We start from the raw sequence: 27,325 nt of genomic DNA, 5'->3' as shown, positions 1-27,325 counted from the left end.
TTTCCCTCTCCAGTATGTCTCCACCCGCATCACTCTGGGTTTTAATCATAATATGGCTTTATTCTCTGTCTAATGAATGACGCTTGAAACTTCGTACGCAGACAACTGAAAAAATGAAATCTTTAGGGAAGCAGACAAAGTACGCGAACGTGGCTTTGAATTCGGTAGCAAACAAAAGGGCTCTTTTTTCTACGTTTGACAATAGCTGCTTAAGTCGGTCAGAAAGAAGAAATCTCTGCTGATGCGCTGTGTGAAAAAATTTTATTTTTATGAACAAAGTGTTTTTCACTTACATAATTTTTGTTATTATTTGAATAACTAAATAAATCTTGTTAATTGGAAGAGGGTAAATCGATTACTTTCGTGGAAATCATCAAATTAATTCAACGAAAAAGTTCGATGAACAATACAATTAGTTTTGTGGCACCCGAAAGAGTGTGCTGCTTGGAAGTTAGGAAACGGCCAGCGTGCCTCTAAACTTCCCACAAAAGTTTTTTGTTTGTTTTCGGTGAAATAACCAACAGTGCAATAGTTTACAACTAGGTATAAGCGTGTCGAAACCGTACCCGAAAGTTTTTGTGTTGGGGAGAATCGTGAGAAAAGAACTATACTGGGGTGACTACCAAAGTTTCTTAAGAGGAGTTGTAAAAAAAAACATCAATAACAGTTCAATAGCAAACTGTTCCGGGTAATTCGATGAAGCTGTGAATGTACTCTAAATTCATAAGCGAAACACGATCTTTACCAGTAACACCAGTAGAAACCGACTACTTTCTACCCCAAGACGTGTTTCGATTGTTTAGTTTTGATTTCTTTTTACTCTTTTTTAGCAAGCTATCGGATATTGATTGCGTAGACGAGGCGCAGCGTCCGTACAAAAATCGGCTTGTAGTTAATCCAAGCTCTAGAATTTACCTAAACATTTTCAATGTTGGTTTTATATCTTTGACGACTATAAAAAAGGGGTCGTAAAATTTGCTCGAAAAATAATAAAACACCTAACTAAACTTTGTTAGACTATCAGGTATATGTGGTGCAGATAATAAAAAAATCATATAATCATTTTTCTCTCTGCTAGAGAAACATATTTACTTCCCAAAAAAAAAAACATTTCAAACAGTTGGAGGACACAGCAAAAGAATTCATAACCAGTCCCGAATGAAGCCAGATGATTAATTCTAGGAATCCTTGTCAAGTGCGTTATGCTCTTTATTGTGTTAAAAGCACAGATGCTTTTAATTAAACATTACTTCGAGTTTATTCATAACCGTGTTTTCACTGCTCAATTTAATACCAATTTGTTATTTTTACGCCACGATGATGAAAAAGTTGTCCGGAAGCACATTTCCCCCCGACCTGCCGTGTTCTGTGGTTCCAACTTGACCAAAAGCTCATCATTTTTATCACCACTTTCATAGCGTCTGGGTCCCGCCCGGAAGATTACGAAACCGTCTAACCTTTTATCTTGCTTTCCTCTTTCGTTTCTGAACTAATTTTCCATCCGGCAAATGATTTAATGAGAAACTTTCCATCTTTTCCCAGCAGCCCACCTGGCGACTGTGGGGCGAGGAGCGCGAAGAGGATGCCATCTATACCGTCTACCTGAAGAAGGTCCGCTACCACCGGCCGACGCCAAGTGCCAGCAGCGTGAGTATCCTTTTCTGTTCTAACTGGGCTGGGATTTTAGCCTTGTGCAGGTAAGATGTTGACCAATCCTCGAGTGGGAGGGTTAATGTCTATTCGGAACAGTGGAATGGGAAATGCCATTTACTGATTGGGCACTAATTACTGTTGGCTACTATTGGCTCGGCTTAATTAAATACCGGGATAAGAGTCCTTAGGGAGGCTTCCAAGTCTATAATTATTTTTCCTACAGGGGTACAGGGGAAATCAGAACGTTTATGAGATATTAGAGTGGATGTCGTGATTCAAAGTGATCGAAATTGTGAAATAATAAACATCGAAAATATTAAAAACGTAAAAAAGGTTTATTTTTCGTCAAGTCCTATTGTACTAATTTCTCACTTATAGTAATTTATTCTACAACATTTATCCACTCTCCTGCGACTTTTTCCGACGATCTTTACTCTCACCGCTTCCATTTTCTCTTGCAAGTAATTTCGTACAATTCTTCAGCGTACCGGCGGCTTCCAATTTACCCTGTTTGCGGTACACAACTCCGAGATGTTTCAGCGTCGAGGCAACCGTTGGCGAGCTCACTTTCGCCATCCAACCACTGAAGAAGCTGTCCCGTGATTTTGTCATTTCACCCTTATTGGCCGCTTGTTCCTCGGCCACCTGCCAAATGGGTTTGTTGTCGTCATTGATGGATCCAAATTCGCTTTCGTGTGCCTTCGTTAGTACCTGCTTGTAGAGAACTTCCGCGTCCTTAAGTTTACCCTGCTTCTGGTAGCAGGTGGCCAAGCTATTTCTAGTTTTTGCGATGTTTTGATCATCCGGTCCCAATTCGTATATTTGCAGGGCCCGCTTGTAGTAGAGCTCTGCTTCAGCAAATTTCGACTGGTTCTGGCACAGCAATGCCAAGTTGGTTAGCTGCTGGGCAACATCCGGATGATTTTTACCTAACAGCCGTTCCCGGATTTCTAATGCTCGCTTGCATAACGGCTCCGCATCTCGGTATTGGTCACGCATTCCGTACAAAACAGCTAGATTATTCAAGGTCGCTGCTACAGCGGAATGGGTTTCTCCAAGAGTTTTCTCTCGAATAGCCAGAGCATCACTCAACAAATGTACCGCTTCCTTGTACTTACGTTGGTCCCTGTACACAAGTGCCAAAATATTCAACATAGTCGCAACAACCGGATGATTGTGGCCCGTAGTCTTCTCCAGGTCTTCCAGAGCTTGTTTGCAAAGAGGAACAACCACGTCGTACCGACCCTGCGAAACATACTGCAGCAGCAGATTGTGGATCGTTTTAAACTTCGGAGGTATCTCGTAATCCGTGACTCCACTATCTGGCTGCGACGTCGGAGATGCTGACAGCTCCTTCAGTTGATCTTCCGCAAACAACTCAATTTCCAAATCCGTACACGATTCATCGATGGATGATTGATGTTCGTCATACTTTTTCAAAGACGCCATAAAATCCTCGTGTTCCTTTTTCTCTTGCATCTCCACAACGGTTCCCTCCGAAACTTGTAGCCGTTCCTGGGTATCCTTTAATTCGTTGCGAAGCCACAGGTTTTCCTGAACGAGCCGCCGAACCAGCATGCGCAGTTTGTGTTTCTCTGCATCCACACTTTGGACGAATGATGAAAATGTCAGCATCAGTTCGGCATCTGCTAGGCCCAGTTCGATGTTTGCTATGTGACTTTTGACGATTTCCGCTTTTTCGGAATCCGTGCAAGCACTTCTAGCCAGAGCTAACTGCTTAACGTGCAACGGTTCCAGCACGTGCTGTACGGCTTGAATGCTGCTGATGAATTCTTCGTGTGTCATTTTTGAGTTTTTTATTTCACTGGTTTCTGACTGTCATGGTGAGGGGATATTTAAAGCATAGCACCTTTCGTATATTGATTACCTATCACTAGCGAATTCGAACGATTATTTAGGCAATGGTTTTTACCTACTTTCGAACAGAATGAGCGTTCATATATATTTACCCACAGGTTGTTAGGCTTTTATTTTCTTCCCGTTGGGTATACAATGCTTCTTCATTTCTTATAATGTTCAGGACTGCATGTTTAATTACGGTTTGTATAAATAATTAGTTGCTTTCCGATCGGTGAAAAACTTGCCCCTAGCACTTCCATTATTTTTATTTGAACAAGAATAGAAAATGATGCTGTGGCATCTTTAGCACGCCGCAGTCAAGTCAGCTCACAACTAAATGAATATCTCTCTTACAGAAGTGCGAATGAAAGCAAAAGGAACCCCTGATGGGATTCACAAAAACTTGTAATTCTCAAAAGCACGTTTTTCCTTAGCACAACAGACATCCTTGCTTATTTTAACAGCTAATCGATTGGAAAGTAGAATGTCACAAACAAGCTGTCTTAATTTTCTCTGACACAAGATAGCATTGGTTAAAAAATGACCTTGAACTTTTTATTCCTTGTCACTGCTAAGCTGTAATGAAACAATATTAACTAACGAGTCACAAAATTGTTCTACATTTTATCTATCCAACGACATCGAATGATTGCAATCCATGAGTGTGGACAAACGGTTACTATTGGTTTAAATCTGATGTAACATCTTCGGCGGTCTCATTTTTACCTCTACAGAATGAATTTCAGTATAGAAACGAAAGAAAACGTGGGAGAAAATTTCATTTTTTCCATACTTGTTCGATCAATCAAAGATGAAAATTCATAGGATGCATAAATAGGTTGTCACTGAGAGAAAAATGCATGTCAGTGCCAAAACCGTTTGAAATTACAATTAAAAGTCACTCAACGCGAAACCTGAATGCTAATAAATAGATGGAAAATCGGAGAAATATTCTATGAATAATCTTTCGACGTCAATTTACTTGTTCGGATGTGTACTTTTGAGCCTCACTGTGTTTTCTTTTAACCAATATATACGAATCGGTTGAAATATAAAATTTGACTTGACTGATTCACAATGTGCCAAATTTATCTCTGTCACAGTTAGTGGTCACTTCGTTTTGTTCACCGCCCAGCAACTTCAAGTTTTGCTCACTTTCAAAGACTTTAGCAATAAGAGTACGACTGAGTTACAAAAAATACAACGGCAGTTTTCCTGCAGCAATCTTATGCAAAAGGGGGCCGAAGAAAACCACTGACAAAGACGTTCGATACCCTACTTAAAGAAAGTTCAATTTCTTCTTGCAACTAGACGTGACTCATAATTGTGGAGTGACTGTATAACAATTAAACGATTTGACCATTTTTGAAATAATACCTTGGGCATTTTTATAGTTGTTCCAGTATTATTTCAGAAATAATATAGAACTACTTCAAAACTGTTATAGAATCATAACGGAATCGCTTTGGAACCTTTACAGCTGTGTTTGAGAATCATGTTAGAATTATATTAAATAATTTTAAAATCTTTTTTTTCAATTCAGAAATTATTGCTATGTTATTTTCAATTTTCTATAATAATATAAAATCAGATTTTGCCTTTTTCATCATTTCCATTTTTTCGACGTTTGTGAAGTTTAATTTTTATTTGTTTTTTTATTGTCATTTTTTATTCATTTGACAGTTGAAACCCTCAAAATAAATTTTTATGCTATTGACATTGAAGACATTTCTGAAATTTTTACATTTTTGATTGTGCCGATATTTTTAACATATTTCAAATTTTTGACTTTGTTGATAATTTTAGATAGGGTATCGGCTCTATTATTGTCAGGTTTGTCCAATTATCGTCCGAGGGATTAATGAAAGTTCATCCGAAAAGTGGGGCTGTTAACGAGGAGCCTGAATGTCCAAAATGGATATGAAATCGGAGAAATGTTCAGCCACAAATGTATTAACATCAATTTCTTTGAGATGAGCGTAACGTTTGGGTTGTCGGAATGGAAGATTTCAAATGCGAGCAGCTCTCACAGAACTGTACCGAATTTAACCCTTTAGTGCCCAGTGCCGCCCTCAGACGGTCTTCAGTTGAATCTCTAAAAAGCTTTAATAAGAACTTAAAAAATGTTTACAAAGCTTCATAGTGATTTTTTCGAAGTCCGTCTAAAAATTATTTTGGGCACTAGAGGGTTAATAATAATATGTCGTTGGGTAGCTAGAGCATACAAGATTTTTATAAAATGATAATTATCTCTACCATTTTTTTAGTATATAGTGAAAATTACGAAAAAGTTTCAAGGTCGATTTTTTTCATACACATTTCATACGATTGGCGGATTTTCCTAACACAGATATCAAAAAGGTAGGTGAAACGATTCCAAGCGCTTATTAAAAAAAAAAAAAAAATGATCATTCGTTAATTGGTTGAGAGTTGATTGAGAGAAAGTAGGTTTTTAGTCAGCCGTACGTAAAATTACTTCGTACTGTGGAAATTCACTCGGTTTGCGTTGTCTGTAGATTTTTTGAGCCTCGAATAACCTTATTTATGTTGATGTCTAGTTTAGAAGATAACGAACCACCAGATAAATTTATCCTACCATTCGTAGTTCCACGTCGAACCTGCGCTTGTGCACTTAGGCACACACCCTCATACTTTTGATATGTGCTTTCTAACATCACTGGGTTGCTCTTCACCGGATTTATATGAATCGATAAAAATGTAACATATACTTTGCAGACCAAAAAATACAACCATAGTCACTGTTAACATTACTTTGTAGTTTGGTCGATGCATTTTCATGCAAAAGTATTGAAAAAAGTCAATGTTATAACTGACCTACAATTGTGAGCAATATTATTAATTATTACTTATTTTTAGTGACATTGGTAAATGAAAACCACTACCATCATAAAGAAAAGAGTTCAATTGTTCATTAAGCAGACAGTATGTGTAGTAGGGAAAGAAAAAAATAAGCGAACTGGAAATTTATTTATTTATTTATTTATTTATTTATTCTTCATCTGACTTTTTAGGTCTTAATGAAATGTGGCGGGGAAAAGCCCATTTGAGGAATTCCTTGCGAAACCCTCAAGTGCGCGTAAAAACCCCGCATCTTTTGATTTAACATTTACAAATCATGAATTAAGTCTAACAATGGCACATTAATACTACGAAGCTGACACTGACTAAGCTTAACTATAGTAAATCTAGAAGTTAAGGTTGACACATTATAACATTCGCTTTAGTCTATTTTTAAAAGTAACACTTGATTCATTGAAGTCAAATAATTCAAACACATTATTAAAGACGCTACACATCCCCCTTATGGGTTCGTTTTGACCATATTCAGTGCGTTGAAATGGAAGACGCAGGAAGTGTCGTGACCTCAGATTTCTGTAGGGCACATTCACGTGAATTTCAGACAGAATGTTTGGAGCGTCTATTTCGCCGATCAGTAATTTTCCCACAAATACGGCCCTGGACACATCTCTTCTTTTTGCCAGTGTGTCAATACCAAGTAATTGGCATCGATTGGCATATGGTGGTAATTGATCAGGATTACGCCATGGGAGTGATCTTAAAGCATAACGAAGAAACTTGGCCTGTACTGATTCAATTCGTTTGGTCCAAATGTCAGTGTAGGGACGCCATACTATAGCTGATGTTTCCAAAATGGAACGAACTAGGGAAACGGATCGGTAAACTCTTTGGCTATTCTCATGATGAAACCCAGGTTTTTACTAGCGTGCGCAATGATATGAGAGTAGTGGTGCTTGAAGGTTAGTTGTGAATCAAGCAGTACACCTAAATCCTTGACTACCGATACTCTTTCAAGATTTTCTCTGGATACATTATAGTTCCACGAAAACGGATTTTTTTCCGCGTGAAAGAAATTGCAAGACATTTTTAAACACTGATTATCAGTAAATTACGATTACACCAGTCAGAAAAATTATCCAGATATTGTTGCAGTTCTCTACAGTCTGCTTTAGTACGAATTACGCGAAAAAGTTTCAAGTCGTCAGCATAGATAAGTTTACAGCCTGGTGGAATGACGTTGCAAACATCATTGAAAAAAATTGAAAAAAGGAGTGGTCCAAGGTTGCTCCCCTGAGGCACACCCGACAAGTTAACGACATTGTCTGACTCGGTGTTGCCTAGCTTTATGCAGAGTGTGCGGTCAACGAGGTATGATTTCACCCACTTTGTGAAATGGTGTGAGGCACCAAGACGTTCAATTTTGGCCAAAAGAATGGTGTGATCAACACGATCAAACGCAGCCTTCAGGTCGGTGTAAATAGTGTCAACTTGCATCCCGTTCTCCATGTTTTTAATACAATTAGATGTGAACTGAAGCAAGTTAGTAGTGGTCGATCTACCGGGGTAAAAGCCATGTTGGTCTAACGAGATATATGTCTTGAATTTACGAAGTAGAACGTTGTCGACGAGAATCTCAAATAATTTTGATCCAGCGGATAGTGAGGTTATTCCTCGATAGTTCGTTACATCGTGTTTGTCGCCTTTTTTATAAACCGGGAACATAACAGACTTCTTCCAGCAGTCAGGAAATACCGCTTGCGAAAGCGATTTGTTGACTCTTATCCTCAACGGTACACAGAGCGCGATGGCACATTTTTTCAAAATAATGGCCGGAATACCGTCAGGTCCAGTTGAAGTTGAAGGTTTCAATTTTGTGGTGGCCTTCAGTACTTCTTCATCAGTAAAACATAAGCTACTCAGGTTTACCACGTTATGAGGAACGTCGCGCAGTGCATTCTTCATTTGAGATGTATTAGCAGTAGTTGAACTGAATACGCTTGAAAAGTGTTTCTTGAATAAAGAACATATACCATCAAGCGTTTCCGCGTTTTCATTCCCAAGAAACATACTGGTAGGAAGTCCACTTTCTTTTCTTTTACTGTTTATAAATGACCAGAATCGTTTTGGGCTTCGTTTGAGCTCAGATTGAGTGCGTAGTACATGCTGAGAATAAAGGAAACGATTGTAGATTTTGTAATTTTTGCTTGCAGTAGTAAACGAAAGTTTAGTCATTGCGTTTCGTCGATTGACGTATCTCCGAAATGCCGCTGCCCTTAGTCGTCTTAGCTCACGAAGATGTCGATTAGACCAAACAGGCTTTCGCTGGGGGCGTGGTGCCGGTACAAAATTACAAAATTGCTGTTTGAGCGTGTGCGAAAATATATCAACTAAACTATTGACATCAGGTGCGCGGCTTAGCAAAGTTTCCCAATCGACTGCAAGTAGAGCCATCTGAAGTCCATCAAAATCGGTTTTAGAGAAGTTGTATTGCTTAGTTTCAGACAACTCTTCAAAGCAAACTGGCTGCGTGCAAGCTAATGAGACAGAGACTGGTGGGTGATGAGCATCAATGCCAACTAATGGGTCGCATGCTTCGGCAATATTGCAGTTCAAAACGGATTCATCGTCGACGAAAACGAGATCAAGGGTGCGATTTCGAGTGTTTTTAACTGTGCTTATTTGAGACATGTTGAGTAGAGACATCCCATCCAACAGTACAACACTGGAACTATTAAAATTCGAATCAGCAGGATCTGCAAAGACGCGACCAGAGTGGCTAGCTTTCCAAACAAGGCCTGGTTGATTATAATCACCGAATAGAAGGTGAGTGGTATGCGTTTGAAGTGAGTCCGTGACAGCAAGCACTGAGTCGATATGATTTTGCATCACAGATGCGTTATCTGCGATATCGGGAGGGATATATACAACGCCCACACAAATGTTAGTGTCGTGTGCGCGAACGTCCACCCATAATTGCTCGAAATCAAATTCGGGACTAGATCTTCGCCTGGACTGTAATCTGTTTGATACAGCCACGAGGACCCCGCCACCACGAGATTTACCTGTACTTGCTGTGTTACGATCGTTGCGGTAAACTGTGTACATTTGTCCAAAAAGATGAAGGGAACTAATTTGATCATTTAGCCAGGTTTCAGTGGGACGACGACGTCATGTTCGGCACCCGAAGCAGCAACAAAAAGCTCATCTATTTTCGTACGTAGCCCTCTCACATTCTGGTAAAAGAATTGAAGATGTTTCTGTTCACGCAGGTTGCAATCCAATGGCCCGACATCAACGCAATGCTCAGCAGTAGAATTTGCCTGAAAAGCGGATCGATTTTCAACGACGGCAGAATCCGAGCACCTAGCTCCTGAAGAACATATATATTCTTGGTGTTTACCTGGGGGAAAACAATCGTGGTGTCTATGCTCATTCATTCGCAGCGATGAGCGAGTTGCGTGCTCGAATTTATCCAGCGTCGTTATCTTCGTTTCATTTTTTGTCATTAGTACATGGTATCTTTGCGGAATTTGTACTGCAGGTTGAGTTACAGATTTGGAAAAATATGCCGCATTCCGACGGGACTTGAACCCGCTATATCTTTTGCTCTCCCTGTCTCCGGCATGGTATTTTGACATGGTGTTTTGACCAATTGTGTTGTGAAAAAAACGCAGTCACTGATGAAAATTATTAAATTTTTTGAGAACAGACGGTTTCACGTAATAGTGTCCCAAAATTGGACGGTATGTGACCTGAACGAACCAAGCGCCATTTTTTGATAAAATGAGTTATTAACACCGGTGGATCTGAAAATTAAAAAAAAAATTAACCGGGACTACTCATGACTATAATTTTTTGGGATTGCTGTAATGAATCCATTTTTCATCACCCGTCACGATGCGTGGAAGAAAACTCTTCATTTTTTGCTGCTAAAACTAACGATGCTTAACGTAGGGTAGGAAACGGCTTAGGCAGTAGCGCCTATTTTAATCAGTCGAAGAAAACAGGCCTCAAACTCCTGCATTTTTATCAATATCGACAATTTCAATGATGGAAACGAAAACTTTGATTGTCCAGCTCTCTTACGAATATAAGAAATACCGTTGATCACAAAGAAATCTGTGAACAATTGCAATTTAAACAAATCGACCTATATTGTAACCATTCAGAAGCCACTTCGGGTGCTGAAAAAAAAAACGCCTGCAAAACAGGTGGAAACTGCTTAAAATAGGTTCGGGGTGATTGGAATAGTGTCCCTCGATTGGTAACTTTGATTGATGATTGTTAAAGTTTGCTAACTTAGTTTTACAATCTGAAAATCAGTTCTGACAGAAAAAACGATAGAGAACAGATTGCTATACTACTGTTTGAGTTTTACCCAACACATTTCGAGTATTTCGTCTTAATACACAGGCGGTTCCTAAAGCTGCTTAGAATATTTCGACCTTCCTTCACGCAGACAGTCGTCAACATCGAATTTGCCGTCTTTTAAGCGACGGAACCAATCACGAGAAGTTGTTGCAATAAGAGCAAAATCTCCGTAAAGTTTTCTAACTTTTGATGCGCATCAGTCGCCGTTTCCTTGCAATGGAATGAGCAACAGTACCACATGTCTAAGCTTGGTTCATCAAGTTTCAGATATGTCAAAATAGACCAGCACTTTTTTCCGTGTAGGGTATTTTCGTCACTGCGATCAATTATTTATCTTTTGTGCCATTCACACCTTTTTAATATTTTGCTGATTGAGGATAACCACTATAGAAAGTGGCTGTCATGATATGACCAATTGCCAAGCTTCGGAAAATGACTGAGGTGTGACACTATACGAACGACTGTTCTCTCTTTTTGTATGGGAAAGAACGCCTTCAGTATTTTTTATGCCACAACCGCATTTCGCGTGAAATATGTGACTACTACTGAAACACAAATCTACGCGAGTGTCGACAGTGCACTCTCCGGGCTGCACGATATTTTTTCTCTCGCTCGGTGGCGGACTCAGCACGGCGCTTTGGTGTGAATGCGTTCGTAAGAACGCATGCATTTAACCGTTATGTACTCGGTAATTTTAACACACGTAAGTACTCGGCAGGGTACCCGGTTACTCACCAAAATGTAATGCTTCTTACGTCATCATTTATTGACCGATTTTCGATCTTGACCCGTCAAAAGTTTGGAAAATTTATCTATTTTTAGTATATGGGATCTAAATGGCCATTAGTCCACATATGGTTCCCGTGAAACCGGATCTTCGGGACCATGCTCCAAATCGAGAATCTGCTCCGAAATGGTCATTTCGGACAACTTACCAGATGGACTCAAAATGAATGAAAATCAACTCCTGGAGTGATTTCATGATTTTGATACCAATATTGTTCGGTTTTATTGACATTGTGCTAATTTGTCTCACCGGAAAGTGCTTTCGAAGATCCGAATTTACAGGAACCAGATGTGGTCACAAGTTCATATCGGTTCCGGTTTCAAAAAGTAGTTAAATTTTCCAATCTTTTGACAGGTCAAGATCGCAAATCGGACAAGAAATGAAAAATCAAGAAGCATATCATTTTGGTGATACCCGGGCACCCTGCGAGTACTTATGAGGTAAAAAAATTCAAAGTCCCCCCCTTTGACCTCCCCTGCTGCTAAAAACAGTCTGATGATAAAATATGGTTTATTCCCACTAGTTAGGAGCATTCCATAAGGTTCAGCTAGCTGAGTTGAGGTTATCCTTGTTTTTCAAAGCAATAAAATTCGAAAAGGTACCCGGGTACCCTGCCGAGTACATAACGGTTAATATCAAACGCACACGGATGGCACAAGAAACAGAAGTAGTATGAGTAGCGCTTAAAGGATGTCATTAGTGACAGCTTGGAAGAACCAACAGATATAAGGAGATGTACAATAACGTCAGTGGCTGTCGGGCTATATACCGAACGTCTCCATACGCAGGGAGAGTTGTGCAATACAATTAGAGCCAAATTAGTTTTAAATTTGCTGTCACGAAAAGACAGTCATTTTCAGAAGCCTGTCAATAGCATAAGTCCAGTCTAGTATTACACTTCGCATGAAGCGCACAACCATACTGAGATTAATTCACCAGTTTTCTAATAGCCTTCTATTGAAGAACTTATATCTTTTGCTAAAAACTACCAGACATCGGGCTAACAGATGTTCCAAGTATTCTTTTTTTCATGCCACATAGGTAAAATGTATCATCTTGAAGTTTTTTCATAACCAGCACTTACTGCTGGTGCTAACTACTGGCAAACAGCGCAAACTTCGTTGCGCACCTAATATGTATATCTGCATTATTTGATTTTTTCTGATACACCATCCGCGTTTTAACAATTGGAGGGTGGTATCCAAGACACGGCCGCATGGTTTACGTAGAACTCTTATAGTTTTATCACTATCAGCAACGTTTTGTCGTGGGTCTTGAACCGTCCCGTGATTGAAAATTTTGAAGGGTTAATCGAACTTAATTCTCAAACCCGTTTTATGACATTGTATTTCAATCACATGTCCCAAAATATTAACCCTTCTCCGAATATTCCAAATCGTGTCAACTTATTAAATACTTCTGATTCTACTGTGTTCTTCGATACATCCATGATAGAAGAAACTCGTGGAATCCCGGATCATTTACGCGTGCAGCAGATCCCTAAAATTTTTTCCAATAAATATCGAAACATCAACTGCGACAATATGTTCTACACTGACGGATCACTACTTGATGGGTCCACTGGCTTCGGTATCTTCAATAATCATTTAGCCGTCTCCTATAAGCTCGATAATCCTGCTTCTGTTTACGTCGCAGAATTAGCTGCAATTCAGTACACCCTAGGGATTATTGAAAAAATGCCCACGGACCATTATTTCATCTTTACGGACAGTCTCAGTTCCATTGAGGCTCTCCGATCGATGAAAGATGTTAAGCACTCTCCGTATTTCCTGGGGAAAATACGGGAACATTTGAGTGCTTTATCCGAAAAATCGTTTCAGATTACCTTAGCGTGGGTCCCTTCTCACTGCTCGATACCGGGCAATGAGAAAGCGGACTCTTTGGCTAAGGTGGGTGCAATTAAAGGCGATATTTATGAACGACCAATTGCCTTCAATGAATTTTTCGCATTTGTACGTCAGAATACGATCATCAGTTGGCAAAATTCTTGGACCAAGGGGGAACTGGGAAGGTGGTTACATTCCATAATTCCCAAGGTATCGACGAACCCGTGGCTCAAGGGGTTGGATGTAGGTCGAGATTTCATTTGCGTGATGTCTCGGCTTATGTCCAACCACTATAGATTTGACGCGCATCTCCGTCGTATTGGGCTCGAAGAAAGCGGTATCTGTGCCTGTGGTGAAGGTTATCACGACATAGAGCACGTTGTTTGGTCATGCCCTTTTCACCGTGACGCCAGGTCTAAACTTGTAGCTTCCCTTCAGGCCGGAGGTAGACGGCCAGCTGTTCCTGTTCGTGATGTCTTGGCGAGCTTTGACCTACCCTACATGACCCTTATATATGTTTTCCTGAAATCCATCCATGCCCTAGTCTAGTCCCGTTCCCCTCCGTCTACACCCAACAAAACGACAAGAACACGTTTGAACCTCACGCACAAAACCAGCAACCAGACCCGCACAATAGAACCAGGACCCAAGGACTACGAGCCTCTGTCCCAACTCACGACATCGTGGCTCAGCAGAACGAATTCATACATGCCATTCGACGATTATCAGACGACCATTGAACAACAAAACACTGATTGGAAAATCCATGCTAGTTTTAGGTTAGACTTAATTTCAGCTCGTAGTCGGCAGCGAGGATAAAAAATTTGCTTTAGTTTTTAAGTCATCAGATATAATTGGCGTCGTTATACATTAAACTGTATTTGTGCCGTGTCAAATAAATGTTATGTGAAGAAAAAAAAAAAAAACGTTTTGTCGTGTGAAAAATATCGACTACTTTTATTACATGATTTCGGGAACGCTAAGAAGTGCCATTGGTGTTTCACAATAGTGACAGCGGCAAGCGTTTTTTCAGATTGGTACGGAATGATTCTAATTCTCTTATTTTCCTATTATTTCCAGTACTTTTGCAGCTACCAAGTACGTCATAACAGCTGGTAGAAAGCCGAGTGCTCTAGCACTAATGCGCTTAGCGCGACCTGAAACATGGCACGAGATGTACGGGTCTACTTGACCTTATCTCTCTTTGCCACGATCAGGACCTAGCGTCCGTGTGGTACTATCTTAGGAGTTAATTTTTTTTTGTTTATTTCTTCAGCCTGATTTAACTTCACAGTCCTAATGAGGGATGATGGGGAAAAGCCTTTGTGTATAAACCTTGAGTTTCCAGATTTACTAACAAACGCGTAAAAACCCCATATCTTTTACACAATTTGACATAAAATTACTGTTACAGAATTACATAACACATTTACAATCAAATAAATAAACAGTTTTGTCGGGTGAATAAAATTGCGCTCCTAACCTTTGGGTTGCTGTCTGGATACTACGTAGTTAGGCGGTTTTCTCGGTCATGTTGCAGTGTGTACCGGAAAAAGAGAACAGGAAGCAAATGCTTTCACGAGATAAAACAGTAGACAGAAACTCACCTATTTCTGACAACAGACTCCAACTGGAGACGTTTCAGTGTGTTTTTGAACACCGGTACTGATATAGTGTAATCGAGTAGCTCATGGACTTCGTTGAATTGTCGACATATCAAAATTAACGGTTCATTTCGTCCGTATTCGATTCTCCGGAACGCCAACCTCAGCGGGTCTCTCCGGCGTAGGGGAATTGATGGCACATACAAGTCTAATTGGTCCAGTATTATAGAAGCGTCAACAACACCTAGTAACAGTTTTGCCGCAAATATTGCTCTGATGGAGCCTGCTGTAAAGTGTTTCCATTCCAAGGAGCCTGTACCGGATGTCGTAATGCGGTATACTGGCTGCATTGTTCCACGGAACCAGTCCGAGGGCGCATCTCGTGAATTTCTTCTGGACAGCTTCGAACCGGGCGATCCAAATATCCGTATAAGGACTCCATACTACACATGTAGTCTCGAGGGATGATCGTTCATGTGAATAGTACAGTGATCGCAAACTGTATGGGTCGGTAAAATCTTTCGTAGTCCGCATGATGAATCCCAGATTGCGATTTTCTTTTGCAATTACGTTCGAATAATGATCGCGAAAAGTGAGACTTGTGTCCAGGATGACCCCTAGATCCTTCAATGAATCTACACGTTCAAGTTGAGTGCCACAGATTTGGTAATTCCATGTGATTGGTGCAGTTTTACGGGTACACGATATAATACAACATAGTCATGCGGTTTCTCAGGCACCAATCTTGAAATCGATTATCCGCGGAAGTTTCTTGCAGTCTTCAATGTTCCGTATTATTAAATATATTTTCAAGTCGTCAGCATACACTAAACTAGCTCCATGTGGAAGCAAGCGGGATATGTCGTTGAAAAATAACGAGAATAATAATGGATCAAGGTTGCTACCTTGGGGAACGCCAGAGCTGTTTGTGAACTAATCGGATTTCGCCGTAGCAAGATTTACGCAAAGGCGACGCTTAACCAGGTATGATTCTAGCCAACGTGTGAGTAATGATGGGGCTCCTAAACCGTCCAGTTTTGCAATCAGTATTCAATGGTCAACACGGTCGAAGGTGGCCTTTAAATCAGTATATTCTGTGTCGATTTGATCACCATTTTCAATGTTCTTCAGGCAATATGACGAAAACTGAACAAGATTCGTGTCAATAGAACCCCCGGAAAAGAATCCGTGTTGATTCGGCGATGTGTATGATTTGGAAGCAGAAAATATGATGTCTCCTACCAGAATCTCAAGTAGGTTGGAATCTGCGCAAAGCGATGTAATTCAGCGGTAATTGGCCACATTACGTTTGCCTCCTTTTCTTGTGGATAGGAAATATGAACGACTCTTTCCACAGTGTAAGAAATGTAGATTCTTCTATCGAACAATTGCAGATAACGATGAGTGGGAAACTGAGCGATTCGGCGCACTTTATTTAAATTAGAGACGGAATCCATCTGGACCAACAGCACTTTTTGATTGCCTTAATGATGTCACGTTCAGAGAATCTGAAGTTGCCAATGTCCAAAACATCATGCGGGACGTCCACCAAAGCAGAATCGATCGGTTGAGTGGAAACCGATTCTTGGAGAAAAACATCGGCAAAATGCTTCGCGAATAAGTTGCACATTCCTTCGCTTGTATTGGCTTCATCGTTATTTAGAAAAACTGTAGTTGGTAGACCATTGGCCTTCCTTTTTGTATTCATGAAAGAGATTTGATTCCATGCGCCTAGTGTACCTTACATAAAGCAGTTTGTTATACGACCTGTGGTGGCTAGCAATATTAAATATACGTTTCGTATTGGGAGCTCTCATATTAGTATATTGCTTCAGTGCTTTGGCTCTACAACGCTTCAAAAATCGCAAGAAATTGTTGGACCATGGTGGTTTCCTCCGGGGAAGCGGAGGCGGAAGGTAGTGGTGAAATGACTCATTGAGAACACTGACGAATAACTCAACAGAGCTGTCGAAGTATTGAACGTGCCGAAGAGAGCTCAAATCAGTATTGGTTAAGGCATAATTAAGAGCTTTAAAGTCTGCCCTGTTGAAATCATTTATGAAGTCGGCTACTTCATACCGCAAAGGTTTGTTACATATAGAATATAGAAAGAGCAGGGTGACTTGGGTCTAGGTCGATCAAAGGATCGTCTACGGGGAAGACTGTGCACTTTAGGGTGGCGTCGGCATTGATTAACACAAGGTCTAAGAAGCAATCACGGCAGTTTTTGATGTAGTTTATCTGGTTCATGTCAAGTATGGCAAACCCATCAAGAAGGCAGCAGCGAGCTTGTGAAAAACTAGAGCAATTGGAATCAGCATACAAGAATCCTGAAGAAGCGATTGACCAGACAAGGCCAGGCTGATTATAATCTCACAAAAGAAGGTGGTAGTCACATGATTGCGAGGAGTTGTTGATATCTTGTGCAGATCGCAAATGCTTGTCGAAGGTTCTAACATCGTTAGAAAAATCCGGAAATAGGTATACTGCACCAATAGCAATCACACTGTCATTCATAAAAACATTTACCCAAAGATGCTCAACTGAATTGTCGATAGATATTGTGGGCAAAGCTGCGCTTAGTCGGTTCATAACAGCTATTATTACGCCACCCCCTCTTTTTTCTTGGAGGTGTCTTCACTGAGGTGAAACACAGTGAATCGGTTTCCAAACAACTGTGGAGAGCAGAAGTGGTCGTTTAGCCATGACTTAGTGAAGACAATGACGTCATAGTTTGACTCGGATGCGGCAAGAAAAAAGTCGTCAACTTCGGTTCTCAATCTTCTAGTGTTTTGATAGTATACGATAAGGTTGTTCTCGTTGGTATGTGCCGAAGTTGAGCGGAGGAGACCTTGTTTTGATGATGAATCGGAGTTTGCAGTATGGAATGGAAACCTATCGGGATCCAAAGGCGGGATCCGAAGGCGCTTCGGCGGGACATATACTATCTGTCACATTACCTGACTGAATGAAAGTTGCTTCCTCCTCGGTAGTAAAACATTTTTGATAGATAGCGGTCGAAAAATGAACTCTATGAAGACAGGTGAGATTTCAATTATACGCTTATTATGTAGTTTGTATCACTATCAGATACTTGTTTGGCGAGTGATAGAATAATATCTACTACTTCAATTACATAATTTCGGGAGCGCTTAAAAGTGCCATTGGTGTTTCACAGTAGTGACACCGGCAAGTTTGTTTAATTTATCGTCATTTCGAATTGCTATTTGCCTATGACCCGATATAATTCTAGTTTTCTTATTTTTTTTTGAACACACACACTAGAAGCATGTAAAAAACACATATTAAGAGTAAACTCACGCTACCACCACACGCTTAATTTTCAGTAGTGACCAAAGCAGCTAAAAATGAACGCGTCACATCCGGACAGAAGCACTAACCTATCCGGTCATGTTCAGTAGTGCTACAGACATGCCTGTATGACAGTGCTTCTCACAAACCAGGGATTCAAAATCTAGTGCAGTTGAAGGTGATCTCTGGTTTCCTCCGTTGGTCCGTCCGCTATAAAGCGCTGCGGTCAAATGAGCGGGTGTTGCAGCAGAAAGCATACAAATGCTGCGCTGTGACTTGCCGCTGCTCTGCCTGCTGCAAATCGATCTAGATGTAATCTTTTGCTACTGAGTACTGAGATCGGATAGACGATGAAGACTAAATTTTTGCATGCTAACTTTTCTACGTGACTGCTGAAAGTTATACCTGCGGTGAGCGTGTCGTTGTGCTCGAAAACAACAACAACAAGTCGTTGCATTGCTGGATTTTCAATTCGCGCCCCTAACTTATAGTTATGATGAAATATTATAACTATTTGTTAGAACTTGGAGCGACGTTTCCTGATCACTTCACACACTTTAGGTGCTCGTAGTTTTTCTTTAAAAACTACATTGTTTTTATCTTTTGTTTGTAATAATTGGAAAATTTTCGTTGCTGTGTGTTCAATGGTGCTCTGAAGCCCTTTTTCAAATTTCTGTTTTTGCTTCAAATAGCAATATTTTCCAGTTGTTGTTACAATTAGTCTAAAAAGTGTTTTGTTCGAACTAACCCGTAAAGTAAAAACAAATTTGTCTGCGGGAAACGGTTCAACAATGATATAGTGCGCTATTTAGATTGTGCCCAGTATGATTTCTTAATAGTATTGATTCCCAAAACACAAAAAAGCGAGATAGTTTCAGTTCGAGCTTGGCTTACAGTAGTAGGTTATCTGGACACTAGTATCGTGTAGTTTTGCAGAATCATGTTATTTATTGGAATCTATACTTAAGCAGTGAAGCAGATAATTAATGCATATCAATTTGTAATCTATTAGTTGAATATTTTTCTTAGTTTTTGTATCGATAGATTTCGTAGGCCGGATGCACAGTGACCGCAAAATGGCTACTCGTACGCGATTTTGTTTTAAAGCTTCTTCCTATTATAGGCATAATAATGGTACTTGTGGATGATGCAGAGTAATTTTGAGTTTCGATATTCATCCCAATATCTCATAATCGTTTTGATTTCTCTTGTATGGTACCACCTATTAGAAAAATTATTACAGATCCAGTCTGTAATTACTTTCTTCTCAATTTTTATAGTTCAAAAATTTTGACGTTGCGGATTTATGGATAGTTTTTATATTTTTATCATTTTTGAAATTAATAACATACTTGACATTTTGGCTATATATTTTTCGAAATAATTTCTCATATTTGGAAGAGCAACTTTTGTTTTTCGCGTACTTATTATTTTATTATTTCTAAAAGATAATACAAGATAGGAAATTATTTGATGCATATTCCTCCACATAAAATTTACGGTTTCTTAAGATTGTGTCATAATAATAATACAGATGGCTGCAATTTCAGTTGTAGTAGTAACAAAGACAAGAGGAAAGCGAACGGCCATTATAAATTCAATTCACTTTCGATTTCACGTCGGGAGTAAATCATTACCGATACAAAAACCCATATCAAACTGGGCACATTCAATCGGGTCATCGACTTATTAGTGCTATCCACAAAATCAATAACTGCAATAATCGCCGCCATCAATTGATGATCGGTTCAGTTATGGACAAGCCGTCACTCGTCGTTTTGCTATCGAAAATCTCCTCTATTGTTGTCGTCTGCAGTGCAATCATTGAATCGAATGCTCTCCACTGCCTGAAGTGCTATGCCTGCTATTAACTTCGAACGGCCCCTTGTGGCAGAAAGTAATGAAATCGAAACGCGCCACTCCGGAACTGGTACACGATAATCGAATATTTGTCCCGAGGCGATCGGACGTGGGAAATGGGGTTGGGCTATTGTTTTTTTTCTCCTCTCATTTTGATCGAAACAAAATGGCATCGAACCGAAAGGGGGCACCAGCATCAAAGCCATTGTCTATTCTATAATGAAGTTCAGAGAAGCGCGTGAGAAATTAGACCGCTATCTACCGGTATTTTTTATACGGTCAGTCCGGTCTAATAATCGTGCATAAAAATGCATTGTGCGAATATCATTAGCCGGCGTGATTGCATAACAAAAAAAAATCGAAGAATGACAGAAAATGCACTGTTTGAAGGTTACATAAAATCTGTTTTGCTTTTTTTTTTCAATTACAGCAAGATTCCGACGATGAAATATCCCACCTAGAGTGGGAAACGGTGCGGGTCCGGTTCGTGAAGGCGGCCACCTTGTCGCGGCTGGTCGACGCCCTGACGACGGACGACGGAGAACTGGAGAGTACCTTCGTGAATGTGTTCCTTACCACCTACCGGACCTTCTCCCAGCCGGAGAAGGTGCTGGAGCTGCTGCTCAATCGCTACGAGAAGCTGCACTCGGAACCGGCGACTCTGCTGCCCTCGGAATCGCTTATCGATCAGCACAAGAAAACTCTAGGTTCGTATTTGGTGAAACTGGTTCGTTTTTAGTTTACTTACTATTGCTTATTCCAACAGTCTCCGTTCTGCACGTTTGGCTGGATGGATTCCCCGAGGACTGGGACACGGAAAATTTGCAAAGGCTTCTGGCGTTCACTTCGAAACGACTGCCAAATTCTGAAATTCACGTAAAAGCTTTACATAGGTATGTGTAAACCATTAACCTGAGTTGAACGTATAAAACAGCATTGTTTTCATTTAATTTCCAGGTATACTAATAGGTTAGATAAGTACAGTAGGATACCACCGCCGTTGCCATGGTCCAGCGATTACCACGATATCACCGATCAGTTCGGCGGGCTGTGTCTTACCCCTGCCTTTCGGGGGCCACCGTCGCACCTGCTGAACTCGTACCGATTTCCCAATATTCCGGTGAAACACTTTGCCGAGCAGTTGACTCGGATGGACATGGAACTGTTTAAGCGGTTGATACCGCACCAGTGTCTGGGTGCGATCTGGTCAAACAGAGATAAGCACGAGTGCGGCTCGGTGCTGGCTACCGTAACCCAGTTCAACGCGGTCTCCTTTCGGGTGATATCCAGTGTGCTGATCGAGCCGCGGCTCAAGCCGCAGGTAACATTTTCTCAGCTTTAAAGTCCGTTTCTAGAGCTAACAATTGGTTTTCTTTCTAGGAACGTGCTCTACTAATATCAACTTGGATAGACATCGCCCAAGAGTTGCGATTGTTGAAAAACTTTTCCTCCTTGAAGGCGATCATATCGGGACTACAATCGAATGCCGTCTATCGTCTATCAAAAACCTGGGCCGTGATGCAGCGTGAAAAGCTTGAGCTGTACACCGAGCTGGCCCGTATATTTTCTGAAGATAACAACGCCTGGGCCCAGCGTGAGGTGCTGATGCGCGAGGGTACAGCCAAGTTCGCCGATACGGTGGGTGAAAACGATCGGCATCTGCAAAAGGTGTTCCAAAAGCAGAACACCCTGATCAGTCACGGGACGATTCCCTACTTGGGAACGTTCCTAACCGATTTGACGATGATTCACGCTGCCATTCCGGACACCCTACAGGATGGGTTGATCAATTTCGACAAGCGACGGAAGGAGTTCGAGGTGCTAGCGCAGATTAAACTGCTACAGGGGGCGGCCAATACGTACCACCTGCCAGAGGATCCACTGTTCGATCGATGGTTCGCCTCGCTGTTGGTGCTGGACGAGCGGGAAGCGCACGCGCTTAGCTGCCAACTCGAGCCAATGCCGGAGATGACGAAACGGCCCAGCCATCAGGGACACAAGAAGAGCGATTCGATCGCGTCTAACAGCAGTAGCGGAGCCGGTTCTCAGTTCTACTGTGATATCAACAGTGCGTCCAATCAGAGGTAAAATGAGGGTACTTTTATTCTAGAGTTTAAAGTTCAACGCATTTCCTCTTTCTTGCAGCTTCAGCTCCCGCAACAACTCGCTGGACCGGGACGTGACTCCGCCGAATGCGTCCATCCTGTCCGCGGCCAGCAGCGTCTCGTCGCTCTCGATGGAATCGACCACTTCGAGCAGTCAGAAGTCAAACCAACTGAACGGGAGCGTCATGCGAACGCCCCAATCCAACCGGGCCCCTAACAGTGCCGCCAGTTCGGCTTCCAAGAGCCACAACGGGGGCCTGGAGGCGCCGATCATCAACGGGCAGCTGAAGGACGACTCGCCGCTGAAGAAAAACTCGCCCGATTTCTACATCATCAAAGTTACCTACGAAACGGAACACGTCGAGCTGGACGGAATCGTGCTGTACAAAAGTATTATGTTGGGGAATAACGAGCGCACGCCGCAGGTCATTCGGAACGCGATGCTCAAGCTGGGGCTGGAGGGCGATCCGGACAAGTACACGCTGGCGCAGGTCCTACCGGACAAGGAATTGCTTCTGCCGAATAACGCTAACGTATATTATGCCGTTAACACGGCGTACAATCTGAACTTTATTCTGAGGCCAAAAAAGGACGCCGATAATGGGCGATAAGTTGTTTGTTGACGTCGTAGCGCGGAAGACTTGATGATGTACATATATTTATCTGAGCGCCGGAGTTTTCCCTAACTTGAATTGTGAACCTAAGCAGTCTTGGACGACGGAAAAGAAGTGAAACTCACACTGATATTACTGTAGCGTTATATTTAGCGATTAGTGTAACCAAACTGTAAACTTAAACGTCTCTAGTGTCTCGAAACCGATTCCGATCGAGCCGATAATTATACACAGCAAAGCAAATATTTTAGCCGCGTTTAACGTACGTAAGTTTTAGAGAATCATATTTCTGTAACTGATAATAACAAAATGGACTGTATAGCAGGCTGGCTGGGAAAAAAGGCAACTGTGCTAGGTTAGATTTTTTAGTGCACCACAGACAAAACACACTCGTAACACATGGTACTGACAGAAACAAAAATGTAGAGCTTTTCACTTATCAGGAATAATCTCCGCTGGAATTGAAGGGAAAGTTAGACGGTCGTATAACGAAAAACCTAGTTTATATAGCGAGGGTAAGCTGTTAATGACAAAGTCTGTCGGTAATATAGTAGCTGGTTTATTGACTAATTGAGGATAACGCAAACTATACTAGCGATAATAATATTAAAAAAAAAAACAATGGTAAGAGTTGTTCCTTTATTTGGAAGTAGCTAAAAAGAAGTTTTTCTCTAGAGCAGTGTGGGGTAAATGTTAAATCATGAAATTTTGTAGGACAGCTTTGTAGGCTTTTGGTTGGGTGCGTCTTTAATGTAGGCCTCCGACATAGAGTTGCATCCGTCCGAAGAGCATTTCAAGCACTTCGGATTCCCCTGGCAAGGGTCTACATAGAATCCCAAATCCGAAACACAACCACGAGTTACTGAGAAGAAAGTATCCTTTAAAACCTCGACCGCCGAAGGGAAAGTAACTCACCTTCGAAATTATCCATTTTAGCGTAACACTCGTCACCCAACTGAAAGTCGGCACAATAGAACGACAGCGTCGTGTTGGTTTGTTCCTCCTCGCAGGTGGCGTTCACTCCTGGGCTGCAGTGGAAACATTTTAACCACCGGTGGGTATTGCACTGTCGTCCCGTACAGCTGTAACAGCTCCTGTCGGATTCATCGTTGCACCGATCCTGTTCCTCTGGGGAGAGTTTCTTCAGGCAACCACGATCCAGTTCTCCTTCTAACGAGAGTATTCGTGAGTCGCAATAAATTTTCAGTAACTTTTCATTCTACTCACCTTTCCACATCTTGATATAGCATTTATCCTCTCGGTCATCGCACTCAGCATTCGTCGGGTTTCCATCGACGCATCGAAACTCACCCTCTTTGCACTGAATGCATCTCGTAACATCCTTCAACTGATCGTACGACTGATCATTGCACGCATCAACACTACACGCGACGCAGTATTTGTTCTTCGAACAAGGGTTTTGTTGCTCTTCCACATCCGATTGACAGCCTCGAATCACTAAAAGAAAATACTCCTTCAAATTCGATCTTCCAACAGAACCGTGACTCTCTAACAATTATCTCCCACAAGCTTCGCAAAACATCCGTTAGTTGCACTATAATTGCGACAAAAAAGCACCCTCTTGGGTGCCGCATAGCATCCGTTGTTGGTTGTCCGAGAGCACTGCTGACAGCGATGCCAACGTTCCCGATTGCAGCCAACTCCGGAGCATACGGTGCAACTCGGATCGGTTGCATCGAGGCATCGCTCCTGCTCGTCGGCAGGAAGTGAACTCAAGCAGCCCCGTTCCAGCTCGAAGCCGCTGGTGATGGTGCGTGAGAAGCAATTGTCATCCGTCTGACATTACACCGCTTGTAGGGTGCCATCCGCACAGCCGGCCGTTTCCGGGGTGCACTGGAGGCAGGATGATTGAGCTGAAAGTGTGAGTTTTATTTCAGGGATTGAGAAGCAAAATTCCTGTCACGATAAATTACCAAAAGAAGACGGAATAATTACTGAGCAAATTGCGGTAACAAGTAGTAAAGCTAGTAGGTCCATGCTGCTGAAATTTGGTTGGAGAACTGCAGAGCGGCAGAAAAGTGTCGTTTTGTTGATTAGTTTTTATCGGTGGTCAATTGTTTGTATATTCAACTAAGAGATAACTGTCCACTCAACGAGTCGTAGCCATGTAATAACGACATTAGAAATACAGTTAATTTGTTTTTACGTGGTTTTTACGTGTTAGAGCCATGGCAAATCGAATCTTAGAAGCATCTTCAAATTTTTTTTTTTCAAAAATAAATCTTTATTTAGCTTCTCTATAAATTCACATACATGTTATTGGTACAGTTCTTTTTTGTATCTTCGCAACTTTTTCATTGTTTCTTTGTTTTTACATTTGATTTTTTTGTACATATTAAGCCATTCTCAATTCTTATTAACCCGCGACTGTCTCAGGATTACTAACGCAAATTTCTTTAACACAGTATTACTTAGGCGTCTTACACTAATTACGTAACGCTGAAAATCTAGATTTCAGACCCCCTTCCCCCCCTATGTAACGATAGGTAACGTTCGATATAACCCCCCCCTAAAATTACGTAACGCTTAACAGCCTGACTCCCCTCCAAAATTTTCAATTTCAAGCATACATCACAGTTACGTAACTATCTCTACTACCCCCCTCCCCCTTCGTAACGATAAGTAACGCAGACTCAACTCCCCTCCCCCCTCCCCCCTCCCTTCATGCGTAACGTAATTTGTGTACGACGCCTTACTCCATTCTACATTCACTCCAAATGTGGAAAGGGAAACTCAACCTACCTTAACTTATTGTCCACAGTCTGTTGTAATCAGATCTAGGAAAAATTCGGATAGTTTTGAAAATGCTTCCTAAATATACTTTTACTGTTGAACCGTTTTGTTCTTATGTTTTGCTTCAGATCGTTTATATCTCCTTTTCCCTTAGTTTCAAAATTGAATGATATTGTTTCCGCTATTAGCCATAACGCAGCTTTAAGTTTATAATTTTTTTCGCCACTCTTAAGCGCAGTCTGCCAACAGATAAGAACAAATTGGGAAACAGTCTGAAAGAAATATTCAACAGCTCAAAATAAGCTTTACAATGATCCAAAATAGCTTATAAACGACATTGGAAACAGTGAAAATAAATTGGAAACAACCCCTGAAACGTCTTGAAACGAAGCAAAAATAAACTAGAAATTGTCGGAACTCGAGTGTATGGACTTGAAACAACCTGGAAACAACCTCAGGATAACCTAAAAATAAACTGGAAACAGTCTTTCTGAAGTCAATCTAAAAAGAAAAAAACGTTCTTCTTAAATCAGTTCAAAAATAATTAAAACAGTCATAAAATGTTCTTCATGCCCGTTAAATAATCTTCTTGAAATCCATGAAAACAGTTCAAAAACGATCTGGAATAAATCCGAAAATAGTTCCAAAATGATTTGAAAACTGTCAAGCTTGGAAAACCAAGCTGCAAACAGGCTTTGAAAAACAGTAACGAATTGCGTTCGTCAACAGTTTGTAAATAACTTGAAAACACCATAAAAATTGTCTTTAAACAGACTGACATCAGTGTTAGCATGAACTAAAATGTTTGTATATAACCTGGACGATTTGAAATAAACACGTATAAAATAGTATGAAAAGCTAGGGAACTTTCAGAAACAAAACTGAATATTCCTAAAACAGGCTGTGATGAGCAGGGTTGATATTTGTTGACACTCTTGAGTGAAAGTGAAAAAAAAGCATCCATAAACGTTATTTTTTTACAATCCTTTCAGAGTTCTCCTTTCCCGCTTTTTGCATGGAAGTGAACTGTTAAAACACCTCATTATATTTCATGCGATGGAAGCAAGACAACAAAATCAGTTTATCAGTTAACGAAGATTGTCAAGGCATCGGTCAGTGTCATTGAAAAAGTGTTTCGGTGAGGTTAATTTTGGTTGAGTGGACTGTTTGTTTTTCTTTTTCGCTTTGAAGTGAAGATCATTTGGTTGGGTTTGTCGTCAAACTTTATTCCGTAACCGTGAACAATGCGCGCGATCTATTTCATCTGAGTATAACAGCACGTTACTAGGACGAAAATCTAGTGTATCTGAAAGAGTGCTGCGATCATTGGAAGTGAAAAATTGATAATAATTGGCAGTAATTTTCGAAGAATTTTGCTGGGGAAAATGACTATTATCAGCACTGGTGATGAGTCCAATAAAGTGCATGAGTACACACTGAGAATAGCCTAAAACAATCTGTAAACATCAACGTGTATTTGATTTAAAACAGAACAGTCTGCTCGCAGCTTGAAAGTGGATCAGAACTGCCTTACATGCGTCCAAAACATTAAAAATGCTAAGCAAATAAGTTCGAAGACAACATTGAAATAGACAAAAATAACAATCTCAAAAGTTAAAAAGTAACCCGTGAAAGGTCTTGAGCAGCCAAAAAATTGCTTTGAAACATTTTTAAAAGGCTTGAAGAAAAATCTTGAAATTGGTTCACTATTGAAAGTAACCTTGCAAATATTGAAAAG

At 40.8% G+C, this 27,325-nt stretch overlaps 3 protein-coding genes across 18 annotated transcripts in view; 1 reads left to right on the top strand and 2 right to left on the bottom strand.

Annotated features, from left to right (window-relative positions):
- LOC129720772 (ral guanine nucleotide dissociation stimulator-like 1) overlaps positions 1-23,455 on the top strand; it is a 145,272-nt gene extending 121,817 nt beyond the window's left edge. For 12 of the 16 annotated variants that reach the window (XM_055672490.1, XM_055672500.1, XM_055672496.1 and 9 more), the window contains exons 3-8: positions 1,543-1,647; positions 20,545-20,821; positions 20,881-21,007; positions 21,072-21,435; positions 21,495-22,198; positions 22,260-23,455. In XM_055672490.1, coding sequence (XP_055528465.1) covers positions 1,543-1,647; positions 20,545-20,821; positions 20,881-21,007; positions 21,072-21,435; positions 21,495-22,198; positions 22,260-22,830 — 2,148 coding nt within the window. In that variant the 3' untranslated portion in view covers positions 22,831-23,455. The remainder of the gene's footprint in view (positions 1-1,542; positions 1,648-20,544; positions 20,822-20,880; positions 21,008-21,071; positions 21,436-21,494; positions 22,199-22,259) is intronic. The other 4 variants (XM_055672504.1, XM_055672505.1, XM_055672503.1 and 1 more) reach the window with 1 other exon arrangement.
- Positions 2,050-3,459, bottom strand: LOC129724735 (kinesin light chain-like). Its single transcript, XM_055679866.1, has one exon. It carries the CDS (start codon positions 3,457-3,459, stop codon positions 2,050-2,052), a length of 1,410 nt encoding a protein of 469 aa, XP_055535841.1.
- Positions 23,398-24,831, bottom strand: LOC129720578 (protein psiN-like). The gene is given in 5 exon segments (XM_055672066.1): positions 23,398-23,695; positions 23,749-24,003; positions 24,061-24,291; positions 24,348-24,707; positions 24,768-24,831. Coding segments are annotated over 5 exon segments (1,074 nt in total). The 3' UTR covers positions 23,398-23,531.
- Positions 24,832-27,325: the final 2,494 nt, after the last annotated feature.

Source organism: Wyeomyia smithii, chromosome 2, assembly GCF_029784165.1.
Source record: "Wyeomyia smithii strain HCP4-BCI-WySm-NY-G18 chromosome 2, ASM2978416v1, whole genome shotgun sequence".
Lineage (NCBI taxonomy): Eukaryota > Metazoa > Arthropoda > Insecta > Diptera > Culicidae > Wyeomyia > Wyeomyia smithii.
This window is presented reverse-complemented; position numbering and strand designations above follow the sequence as displayed.